Source organism: Mytilus californianus, unplaced genomic scaffold (genome assembly GCF_021869535.1).
Source record: "Mytilus californianus isolate M0D057914Y unplaced genomic scaffold, xbMytCali1.0.p SCAF_7, whole genome shotgun sequence".
Taxonomy (NCBI): Eukaryota; Metazoa; Mollusca; class Bivalvia; order Mytilida; family Mytilidae; genus Mytilus; species Mytilus californianus.
In genome coordinates, this window is record NW_026262723.1 from 110,349,689 (window position 1) to 110,363,241 (window position 13,553).

The 13,553-nt window shown below is 32.2% G+C and overlaps 1 protein-coding gene across 1 annotated transcript in view; it reads left to right on the top strand.

Moving 5' to 3' along the window:
- Positions 1–13,553, top strand: part of LOC127710033 (mismatch repair endonuclease PMS2-like) — a 73,909-nt gene that overhangs the window by 3,712 nt on the left and 56,644 nt on the right. The window contains exons 2-7 of the mRNA XM_052215755.1: positions 1,156–1,312; positions 2,363–2,449; positions 3,072–3,174; positions 3,727–3,829; positions 4,721–4,890; positions 5,636–5,714. Of these exons, the coding sequence (XP_052071715.1) occupies positions 1,177–1,312; positions 2,363–2,449; positions 3,072–3,174; positions 3,727–3,829; positions 4,721–4,890; positions 5,636–5,714 (678 nt within the window). The 5' untranslated portion in view covers positions 1,156–1,176. The remainder of the gene's footprint in view (positions 1–1,155; positions 1,313–2,362; positions 2,450–3,071; positions 3,175–3,726; positions 3,830–4,720; positions 4,891–5,635; positions 5,715–13,553) is intronic.

Sequence of the window (13,553 nt, forward strand, 5' to 3'; positions counted from 1 at the left end):
TTAAAAGCTTTATATTTTCCAAGGTGGAAGACCAGGATGCTTCATACTTTGTATATATATGCCTTATGTTATGAAGTTTCTGTCTGTCATATGTCCATTGTCCTTGACCTCATTTTCATGGTTCAGTGACTACTTGAAAAAAAAGTTAAGATTTTTTGTAATGTTAATTTCTCTCTTATTATGAGTAATAGGATAACTATATTTAATATATGCGTACCTAGTAAGGTCCTCATGCCCGTCAGACAGTTTTCATCTGACCTCGACCTCATTTCATGGATCAGTGAACAAGGTTAAGTTTTCGTGGTCAAGTCCATATATCAGATACTATAAGCAATAGGTCTTCTATATTTGGTGTATGGAATGATTGTAAGGTGTACATGTACATGTCCAACTGGCAGGTGTTATGTGACCTTGACCTCATTTTCATGGTTCAGTGGTTAAAGTTAAGTTTATGTGTTTTGGCCAAATTTTTTCTAAAACTATATGCAATAGGTCAACTATAATTGGTGTATGGAAATATTTTACAATGTACACGTACATGTCAGTCTGGCAGGTTTTATTTGACCTTGACCTCATTTTCACAGTTCATTGGTCAGTGTTTAGTTTTTGTGATTTGGTCTGTTTTTCTTAAACTATTACCAATAGGTCAACTATATTTGTTGTATGGAATGATTGTAAGGTGTATATATATGTCTGTCTGGCAGGTATCATCTGACCTTGACCTCATTTTCATGGTTCATTGGTCAATGTTTAGATTTCCTGGTTAAGTTTGTTTCTTAGATATTACATTGTACTATAAGCAATATGTCAACTATATATTTAATGCATAGATTGGCATGGTTCATCTGACCTTGACCTTATTTTCATGGTTCATTGAATTGGTCAATGTTTTATTTTCCTGTTTAAGTCTGTTTCTTAGAAACTATAAGCAATAGGTCAACTATATTTGGTGTATTGAATGATTGTAAGGTGTACATGTATTTCCGGTTTGGTTTATCTGACCTTGACCTCATTTTCTTGGATCATGTTAAGTATATGTGATAGTTGTAGTAAAGCTTTATATTTAGGACTATCAACATAAAATCAATGGTCAGTAAAGAAGGCGAGACATTTCAGTGTGTGCACTCTTGTATTTTTATAAAGTTTTTTTTTCAGGATTGTATTCTAATCTTGCTGATGGAAGCTGGGTCAATAAAGGCTATAGACAGAGGATCTGTACACAGAATATGTTCAGGACAGGTTGTATTAACTTTAGCTACAGCAGTAAAAGAACTGGTAGAGAATAGTATTGATGCTGGAGCCACAATTGTAGGTATGAATGGTGGCTATGTGTATTACTGAAATAGTTTGATCCTGTTTAATGCAAATATATTAACTTTCTTTGTGTTTTACTCTATAAAGATTGTACTGTGTCTCAGGCATTCACTAAAGTGTTGTCATTTCTCTTCTTACAATCACCTATTTAAATGCCAAGTTGCACTCAAATTTTATTTCCCAAAGGGTTATCATTCTTTGTCTAACAAAGAGGGATAATCTTTGGAAGAGGAATGAACATCTTGTCCCCATTCAATCGGCCATTTGGAAAGAAAAATATTTATTATGTGTATTGAAAATAATGCACTGTTATACCCAAACATTCCCAATGGGGTTGATGGCATCCATGAAAACAAAATAACACATTACATAACACATCACAAAAATAATAAAGAAAGACATGAATTCATATATGTACATATCATGCAGTTGAAAACGAAATCTACAATGTTCAGCAATACATCAAAAATAAAGACTTACATGACCAACAGAATGTTTTATTGAACTATATATAAATATCTTTTGTAATCACAACTCTTAACAAAAATTGGTGCGAATTTGCTTTAAAGAATGAAACGTCCAGGACCATTTGAATTTTTAATTAAAAAGCCTTCCAGAATTTCGTAGGTACTGTGTAAAGCATCATTGTAAAGATGGAGGTCATGGAATTCTGTGATAAAAATAGAAGAAATGTTGCAGATCTCTGACTCATACTAATTTGAACCCCTGTGGGTTTTTTTCCAACATCCAAAAGTCAAAGAAAAACATGAGTTTTTACTTAACAAAATAAACCCCAAAACAATGGAGTATTACAGGTGTCATAGCTTAATAAAACCTTTATTGATAAAAATGTACCAATTTGAAATGAGTCCTGAAAAGCCCATAGACAGAAGCAATAAATAAAGAAAACACATAAACAATGAAAGGTTTTTTATTGCTGATGCATCAAAACATCCTTAGGAAATTTTGAAATGATACGCATCATGTATGTTTCGGTTAAGAACAAAAAATGTATTTAACAGTAATACATGTATAGCCTGTTTTACAGAGGTCAAACTGAGAGAATATGGGAGTGAGATGATTGATGTCAGTGATAATGGATTGGGTGTGGAGGAGAAGAATTTTGAAGGACTCAGTAAGATTAGATTTTATAAAATAAAGATAGATTGATTGATTGGTTGATTGATTGGTGTTTGACACAACTTTCAGCACTATTGTGCTATTTCGTGGTGGTATGTTTTATTGAAGGAGGAAGCTGGAGTGCCTGGAGAGAACCACTGACCTTCGGTAGTATAAAGATAGAAGATGTGGTATGATGCCAATGAGACACTCTCCACCAGAGACCAAATGATGTGAAGATAACAACTATTGATGTGTAGGCACAATAGGTTAAAAAAAAAAAATTATAAACTATTTTAAAAGAATTTCTTATTTTGGCACTGCATGTCTATTCTTTTAAATGAATCTTTAGAACTTTTCTTGTTCAAATCAACCAAATGTGCCTTCAGAACAGCTTCATGAGCTTGTACAATGTATACCTCTGAACTAAAATGCATTATTAAAGTTTTGTGTGAGTTCCACTGCATATTTTCAAACTTAAGTCATACTGTTTTTTTAAAGAAATTAATTTCTACCTTTTGAAACATTTAAATAAAAAAATGATGAAATCAAATGTTATGGTTAACTTTTTCATGTATACTCTGAAATTATTATATAATTAACACATAATATCTTATCTTGTCTTTTTCTTTTTTTAGCTTTAAAACATCATACTTCTAAGTTAGAAGATTTTTCAGACCTGATTAATGTGGAAACATTTGGATTCAGAGGAGAAGCATTGAGTTCCTTATGTGCTTTGAGGTAAAACTTTCACAAAAATACCCTGAAAGGAATTTATTTTAATGGAATAAAGAGAACAGTTCACTAAAACAAACTTCCTTCTATCAAAATCTGGGCGAAGTGAAAAGATGGGGAAGTACTGAGATACACAAAATATAGTGCATTGATCATAATATTCTATACATTCTATCCATGAACATTTCCAGAAATTTATCAATGAAATATATGCTCAGATATTCAAGTTAATAAATTATGTTATACTTGTCAAGAAAATTACATAACTTTTGCAAGGTGCAGGAATCTAATATCTGTTCTAAAAATATCAATGATGTCATTGTTAAAGTCATCTTTAAAAATTGAAGTTATTCTCCTTTGTCCAGAATTGTAGTTGAATCAACTACAACCAATGCTTTATACAATGCACTATTTTAATTTTACTTCCACTGATAAATTAAAGCAATCTTTACCCCTCAGTGCTTACAAGCACTTTGATTATATATTCTTATTGCAGTGTATTTTCTGATTATATATTCTTATTGCAGTGTATTTTCAATCAATTCTTCTTTTATACAGTGTTATGAGTGTTGTAACCAGACACAAAGATGTAGAAGTAGGTACTAAACTGGAATATGATAACCATGGCAAGGTCAACAGTAGGTCATCAGTGGCTAGACAGGTATGGTTACATACAAATTGTAAATCATGACATATTATTATTATACTCTATATGACTGGGCTTTATTGCATTTTCCTTGTCTGTCTGTCCTTTCTGCATTTTATTTTTGAATTTAGGAATTACAAAATAGAAATATTTCATATTCAGTTATAGTATCTTCCGAGAGATGAGATGTTATGTGTTGGAACTTTTAAGCTTGATAGTAATGTGTTGTAAAGTGTGATCAGGTCTTTTTGGATCTGTCAGCCACCTTTTTCTTGTTCGCAGATACTATGAATCTTTCAATTCCGACAACATTTTTATCTACACTTTGCTCAGGAACTACTGAATAGTTAAGACTTCATATTTGATCAGCAGCTTGACATGGATGAGAAGTAAGGTGTGAGCACTTTTTGGGTCTGTCAGATACCTACTTCCTGTTTTCTGGTACTTTGAATTACAAGAGAATTAGCACAAAACATGTAACTTCTTTATTTGGTCTTTTTTTCAAATTGTGAACAAACTTTAAAAAACATCACAGAAATTTAAATAAAATGTTTGCATCTTCAAAACTCAGCACTGGTTAGCTGTTAGTTGATAGCTCTTTAGCACCACTATGAATGCACTGCAACTAATCTAATATTTTGAAGCTGGAATTATTTCCATGAAGTATACACAAACAACATTATTAAATATAACTTCTTGTTTCAATTTTAGACGTTTGATATTCAACTCCTTGCAAAGATAAACATATATAGTGATACAAAGATGATTAATTTCTTGCTTTGAACTGTAGCCCTAAGATTATACGGCAATCTGGTGAGAAACCATTTAAAACATATAAGACACAAGTAATCAATATAACAGTAAGAATTGTCATTTCAATGCATTAAAACAATGATCTATTTATAGATTGGTACTACAGTAACACTACAGAATCTGTTTTATACACTTCCTGTTCGACATAAAGAATTCCAACGAAATCTGAAGAAGGAATTCGTAAAGATGGTACATGTCCTGAATGCCTATTGCCTCATCAATACAGGTGTAAGGATAAATTGTACCAATCAGACAGGCAAAGGGTAGGTACATGGTGAGGGGAAGGGAACATATTGATTACTGCCTCATCATAACAGGTGTAAAAATAACTTGTACCAATCAGACAGGCAAAGGGTAGATGATATTCTGAGGGGAGGTGATGTAGTAATAATTTGTAATGTTAAATGTTGTGATTTAATGTTAATTACTATTTTTTAATGAGATGCATCCCTTCCAATCTATTTCATGTTTCTTGCAGCTTGTATTGTCTTACAGTGGTGTCATGAATTCATCTACAGCAATCCCTAGCCTGTCAACCTTGGGATTATGAGTTAAATAACTGATTCTGGCAAAATTTGGAATTGAGCTTCTTGTGTGCATTCTTTAATGTGTGATGCATTTTCACACCCATCACTAATCAATTTCCTGTTAGCCAAATACTTATAGAGGGAGGGTATCATTACAGTTAAAATTAATTTAGTCTTGAGTCAAAACATAGCCATCCTACATTTGGTAGTCATCGTGAAAGTCATCAGTCAGGATGGATATGTGGTTTAAGTTTTTAGACATCGATAAATTGAATTTTACCAAACATGCATAACACAAGCTTTTTCATAATCAAGAGATAGCACTCTGAGCAAAATTTTGATTGTTTAGATTTTTCTTTATTTTACTAATAATTTGACTTAGTTTTTTGTTATCAACATTACAATTTTACACTGACATTGGCAATTGCAGGCAAGACACAGCATTTGATTGATCATTTTACTTCCTTTATTTCCAATATAGGAACAGAACAACAGTAGTATCCAGTAAAGGTAACCAGACAGTAAAGGAAAATATATCCAATATATTTGGTCCCAAGCAGGTAGGTACATATTGTAGCATGGGTCTGATGATTTCTTCTATCCTTATTGAATGTTTTCCTATAATTGTAAAAAAGTAATAGTTTATTACTGGCCTATATGTATAAAGAGCAGGTATGTAAGTAGACACATCTAAAAAGGGTGTTTAATGTGGTTCATGCTATGATGGCAGTAAATTGGACTCGTATTTATATTTATACATTTTTTTAACTGTAGAATAACTTTAATTAGGGCCCCGCCTAGTGGCAGGTCGCCCTATAGTGATCAGTCTGTCTGTTTGTCCATCTGTAACAAATTGTGTCTGCTCTACATCTAGAGAACCGTTATAATTTCATACTTTATACTTGACATGTATATTAACCAACACCAGAGGCTGTGTCATAATGTTTGTACAACTTCCTAGGTCAAAGTTCAAGGTAAAAAACTTGGTTTCAGTTGACAATCCCATGTCCTATGGTAAGGATCGTGTCCGCTCTTTATCTTGAGAATCGTTATGATTTCAAAGTTAATACTTGTATATTAACCAACCTCAGAGGGTGTGTCATAATGTATGTACACCTTCCTTGGTCAAAGGTCAAGGTCAAAAACTTTGGTTTTAATTGACAACCCTATGTCCTATGGTAAAGTTGGTGTCTGCTCTATATTTAAGAACTATGGTAAAGATACAAATTTTTTATACCACACGTTATTTACAGCGGGGCCCACAGAGATGGCTCCCATCTCAATGATGTCTAGTTATACAAGTAATTTAACAGCAAAATTTACACTGTGTGCATAAAATACAATAAAAAAGTTTCAAAATATCACTTGCAATCTTCTCCAAAAGTAGATGGTTAGTTTTAATTTCTGACATTAATTAGGGAGAAATGCATTGGGTATGTGACAACATTCCTAAAGTATCACAAGAAATAATATCATATTACAGTGTAACTTCTTACTTTTATTAGCTCATCTGGCCCAAAAGGGCCAAGTGAGCTTTTCTCATCACTTGGCGTCCGTCATCAGTCTTCGTCGTACGTCGTCATCTGTTAACTTTTACAAAAATCTTCTCATCTGAAATTACTGGGCCAAATAAAACCAAACTTGGCCTAAACCATCCTTAGGGTATCTTGTATGAAAAATGTATCCGATGACCCCGACCATGGCTAAAAATAGAACATGGGGTTAAAATGCAGTTTTTTGCTTATATCTCTGAAACTGAAGCATTTTGAGCAAATCTGACAGGGTAGAAATGTTCTTCAGGTCAAGATCTATCTGCCCTGAAATTTTCAGACGCATCAGACAACCCGTTGTTGGGTTGCTGCCCCTGAATTGTTAATTTTAAGGAAATTTTGCAGTTTTTGGTTATTATCTTGAATATTATAATAGATAGAGATAAACTGTAAACAGCAAAATTGTTCAGCAAAGTTAGATATACAAACAAGTTGCTTTCTTTAAAAAAAGAAAAGCAACACGTGAACCTAAGACCGCTGACTGATAACCATAAGATTGTTGCTGAATTTTTGTTTGCTTTTGAATTGAAAGAATAGTGTGTAAATTCTTGCACAAGTCAGTTGAAAGCAATGTTGAATAGTTGTAAATAATGTATAATTGTATACAGCTACTATTTGAATATACATTTTAAAGCTCAACTATTTCATTTACTACTTGGGATTGTACATCATTTTTTCATAATCTTATTGCAAATCCCAGTTTCTATAAACCAGATGTATAATGCAAATTGCACAAATCAATCGCAATATAAATTTAAGCACTCAGTTTGCTTTATAATCTGGATGCCTTCATATTCTCAACTCATTATTGAAGTTGTCTGTACTCATGGTAGATGTTGTATAGATAAATCATTAAAGTCCATTTTCCATGTGAAGTGAAACGCTGTGGCATGCAACTTATAAGAAGGTTTTGTATATTTTTCTTGAGAGTAGCACACCAGCTTCATTTGGACCTCTTATATGGAGACTTATTTTGGTCTCATAAAACATCTCAAATTTTAAGGATTTCCTGATTTTACTTAAATCAATCCAAATATTCTAGAGGGAAACTTGGTTTTGCGGAATATCTTATTTTCAGAAGTTTTATGTATACCTGAACATACTCCCAAAAGGAACCAATTTATATAAAAAGACACGTAGATATAAAAAGATATCACGATTAACAAGTTGTATGCCAGACGTGAGTTAAGTCTACAAAGAATCATCAGTGATGCTCAAATGAAAATAGTTTAAAAAAAGTCCAAATACATTATGAAGTTAAGTTATCTATTCCTTGGGTAAAAAATCCATGGCATTTCGAAAATGTCAAAGTTTTAAGATATTTTTACATGAACGTGGTATTTTTGCGCAAGAAATAGTAAATAAAAGTATACGCACTGATACTCCCGATAAGAATACGCATTTGCATCTTCACATATATTAATCTAATAGTTGAATTCGGATGTCAAACTACCTACCTCAAGTGTTTTGACTTCGGATTCATTGACATTTCATCCGGAATTTTTGTGAACGCAAACCGATAGTGTGCGTGCATGTGAACAGGGTGATGTATAAGGTGAATGAATAATAAAAGACTTGTAGGATAGCTGGTCAACACAATGATCATTAATTGATCGAATACAATTTTCAAAACCGTGCCATAGTACAAATATTTAGATGCTATTAGGTTGAACTAATAAAACATACATTCCTGTATTTTTTCCAAAAACAACTTGAATATAATATCAATAAACACAAATGTCAAGTATTTACGCATGGACATTTTATTGATCAATTGAATCTCTTTTTTAAGTCTAACATTCCACTATAAGAATATATTGCTAATCCTATACAAAATATAAGCAGAGACTTACTAAAACCGTATAAAATAATTGGCATTATGATAGTTATTAATTTTCTTATGCTTATTGTAAAATATTATTCACGTTTTTTTGTGAGATCCAAGGATTTAAAATCCTTGTGAATTGAAACCACGCAAGTATTTTTTCTCATTCACGACCTTTTAAAATTTAGATATTTAGCTTTCTTTGGGTACGCATCCCTGCTCATTGGTGCTCATACGTTACATATGTAATGACTGATCAAACCTGTGAGACATAATGCACGTATACATTACAATTCTAATTATATTCTATAATTATTCAAAAAATAAATTCAGTCTCAGTTTTACAATAACAATGAATATTCTCTTAGTCTGGTAATATCTATAAATGAAATTAGATATTTTTTTTTACAGAAAAATTCTTTTGTTTAAGTTGATTATCCTTCTAGATAAATAATTTTAACAGAAATATCGTTTTCTTAATTTTCTTCATGCTTTCCAACATTTTCTCGTGCTATGATAATGATAAACGTTCAGAAATAATCAGTTTATTCTGGGTCATTGTATATCAATAAACTATTCCCAGGTTTATTAAATACTACACACACAACGCGTAGAGGGACCATCTCAAAGCAAGAATTTAACAGGCCATAATCTTGCCGGCGAAATGACGATTTAAGTCGCCAAAGAATTTTAAAAATCGCTAAATCTTGCCGGCCGACTGACTTCATAGCGAAGTCAAATCGCTATCAAAATCGGTAAAAGGGAGACAACTTGTGTTTGACAAGTCTCACAGGTAAAAAAATGGCGGCTGACAAGGAAAATCGAGATTTTCGAAACGACCCAGAACTAATACTGTCAACGATCAAATTAAATAAATACAACGGCGACTTTGAACATCCTCGGATATAACTTTTAAAACTATTCTAACGGAAAACTGACCGTCTGTTTAAGTTATCATTTTACGATGATTTTCATCTGAGGATATTGCGTAATCACTCAGCTGATTTGTTTTATTTTTATAACTTACACGAGTCGATCAATTTTACTAGTCGGTAGGTAAAGGGTGGGAATTAACGGTAGATTTATTATATTGATTGAAAAAAAATTGAAATATAAAAGGTAGAAAGACAGCTGATGGATAATGTGATTGTAAACGTACGACACTCTACCAGATAGTGATCAGCAGTGGATTTTTTCTCACGACCATTTCGTTGATATGGATGATATTTTTAAAAAATGATAGAAATTAGCTCTTTATCGGATAATTAATATGCGATTGAAAGATATTTTCATTTATAGACTTACAATCTTCAACGATAATCTCAATTTACAACTAACATAATGTCCTGGACATTCAATAATGTTTTACAAAATAATGACAAGTGGTGATATAAATTAAATTCCCAGTCATCTGAAATTCATCAGGTAAACTGGGAGTCTTTTCTGGACTTTTAAAAATAAATTGAGGCAGATGCACATGGATTTAATGCATCATAATCATGATAATATTACTAGGCTACTCTCTCATGTCCCAATCAACAAATTTTATTTAGAACACAATGTATCAATAAATAAATAACAACTATATATTGTCTAAACCTTTTTATTAAGAACTTTCTATATATATACATTGTGTACAATAACATATGAAAAAACTGCAAGTATATCTTTTATTGAATATAAAACAATTTTCTAAGTGATAAGCATGAAAACACGACGCGACCGAAACGGTAATGGAACCTCACTTCTCCAAGAGAAATTGACCACTTCTCCCTTCTCTCTCATGGAAGGAGAAGTCACTTCTCCCTCTTCAAAATCCTAGATTAGGCCCTGGAATTATATAATTGCGTAATCATTATACTTGATATTTAATAAACATTCTCATTATTAAAACATCTATATATTTGTCAAAAGGCAAATAGGTTCTAACATATAAATGGTTTTAGAATGCAACCAAGTATTTATTGTTTTACTTTCAAATCTACAAATGAACTTTGTCAGATTGTTGAAATATACATGTCATGTGGTAGCCTATTCATAGAGGGAATGTATCAAAGACATAAATAACTATACCTGTATAAATGATGGAAAATTTTAGAGACGTTCCGAGAATCGTGATTCCGAGGGATATCGAGTGGCCCATAGACACTACCAAAACTCGCCAATATATAAGTGTGAACCCCTCAGGGGGTTCACGCAATAAGGCAACAAGACTCAAATTGTCAATTGATCTCTTAAAGAGGTTTTGCCCTTTAAAGTCAATTTTTCACAATTTTTCGTAAATTTTTGTAAGCTTTTACAAAAATCTTCTCCTCTGAAACTACTGGGCCAAATTTAACCAAACTTGGCCTAAATCATCCATAGGGTAATTAGTTAGACAAATATATCTGATGACCCCACCAATCAATCAAGTAGGCCACCATGGCTAAAAATAGAACATGGGGGTAAAATGCAGTTTTTGGTTTATATCTCTGAAACTAAAGCATTTAGAGCAAATCTGACATGGATGAAAATGTTCATCAGGTGAAGATCTATCTGTCCTGAAATTTTCAGACGCATCAGACAACCTGTTGATGGGTTGCTGCCCCTGAATTGATAATTTTAAGGAAATTTTGCAGTTTTTGGTTGTCCTGAATATTATAATAGATAGAGATAAACTGTAAACAGCAAAATTGTTCAGCAAAGTAAGATCTACAAATAAGTCAACATGAACAAAATGGTCAATTGACCCCTTGAGGAGTTATTGCCCTTCATAGTCAATTTTTAACATTTTTTTGTAAATTTTTGTGATCTTTACAAAAATCTTCTATGAAACTACATAGACAAATTTAACAAACCTTTGCCACAAATCATCATTAGGGTATCTAGTTAAAACAAAGTGTCAGATGACCCTGCCTACCAACCAACATGGCTGATATGGCTAAAAATTGAACATAGAGGTAAATTGCCAGTTCTGTCTATTATTTTTTGAACCATTATAAATAGAGAAAATCTGAAAGGAGCAAATACGTTCATAATAATGAGCTCTACCAATTGTCCATATACGTTAAAACTGTTAGACAAATTCTTATAGGAGGTATTGCCCATAAATGACAAATTTTACCATTTTTTTTTCAGTTTTGCCTATTATCATGAAAACTATGATATTTAGAGAGAGAATTTTATTTTTGTTATGCTTATATGATTTTAATTATAATAGATAAATAAACACTTTAAATCACAAAAATGATCAGCAAGGCAAGATCTATTAATAAGTCAAAGAAACTATTTATTCTCGTCTATGATGTTGGAGAGTGTCCTTTGTTTGATATGCACATAGACCAAGGTGAGCGACATAGGCTCTAAAGAGCCTCTAGTTAACTTTGAGATTGTTGGAATGTCATCAACAATGAACTAAAGAACATCTACATGTAACAGCAAGATAGACATTGATTTTAGAAAAAAATTGTTTGAATGGACTCTTAATTTTATGAGTATTAAAGAAATTAATTAAATTACCTACAAGATTATCTTGACCCATGGTTTTGTCTTTTTTAGCTCACCGGGCCCAAAGGGCCCAATGTGAGCTTATGCCATCACTTGATGTCCATCGTCTGTTGTCATCTGTCATCGTCGTAAACAATTTCAAGAATCTTCTCCTCTGAAACTACTGGGCCAAATACCTTCAAACTTTAACTGAATATTCCTTAGGGTATCTATTTTATAAATGATATCCGAAGTTTTGATCCATCAACAAACATGGCTGCTATGGCTAAAAATAGAACATAGGGGTCAAATGCAGTTTTTGACTTTTATCTCAAAAACTATAGCAGTTAGAGCAAAAGTGACATGTAGTTAAATGATGAATAAGACAAGATCTATCTGCTATGAAATTTTCATAACAATTTGACCACCCATTTGTAGGGTTACTGTCAGAAATAGTTTATTTTTATGAAATTTTACTGTTTTTATACGACTGCAAAAAAATTTTGCGATCGTATATTGGTATGACGTTGGTGTCGTCGTCGTTGTCGTCCGAAGACACATTGGTTTTCGCACCCTAACTTTAGTTTAAGTGAATGGATCTCTATGAAATTTTACCATAAGGTTCAATACCACAAAAGGAAAGTTGGGATGGATTTTGGGGGTTATGGTACCAACAGTTAAGGAATTAGGCTAGGGGCCAAAAAGGGGCCAAAAATAAGCAATTTTGTAACTTCCAGACATAACTTGTGTGTTAGTGTATGGATCTCTCTGACATTGTACCACAAGGTTCCATATCACAAAGGGAATGCTGGGATTGATTTTGGGGGTAATTGCCTCAAAATTTTAGGAATTGGGGGCCAAAAAAGAGGCAAAAAACAAGCATTTTTATATGGACAAATACTTTAGTACAAAACATAATTTAAAGCAGCGTAAGGGAGATAAATCAAATACATCATTTGAATTACCTCCCTAACACTGCTCTTCAATTATGTATAAAGTAATGGTTAATGAATAATTAAGACAATTTAAAACAGTGTAAGGGAGGTAATCCACATACAACGTTTTGATTACTACCCTTACACTGCTTTTAAATTATGTTTAAAGAAATGCATATTTATAAAGGAAGACCAGTAAAAATATCTGCAAATGTTGCATCTTTTTTTTTTTACAAAGATTTGACACCATATTTTAAATTCTATTATAAAATAGATTAAGTTAGCACTATGGTAAATTTAAATGGGTAATTATGGTTGCAAGTTCCATTGGAAATTTGAATTGAGATTATGACCATATCTTGAGGGAAAGAATTTTTTAAGGGAAAAAGGGGGGGGGGGGGGGGGTAAAAAGAAATTGTGGGGGGTCAATTTTTTCTCATTTCAGATTTCAGAAATTAAAAAGAATTATTCTTCAAATAATATTTTTTTTTCAAATTTCAAATATTGAAAAATTTCAAGAAGTAATCTTTAATTGCACAGTATGGCGCATTAGATTTGTAAAATCTTTGACCACATTTATTTATTTGTTATGCCAAATCTGACCGTGTATTTAGATTTTTAATT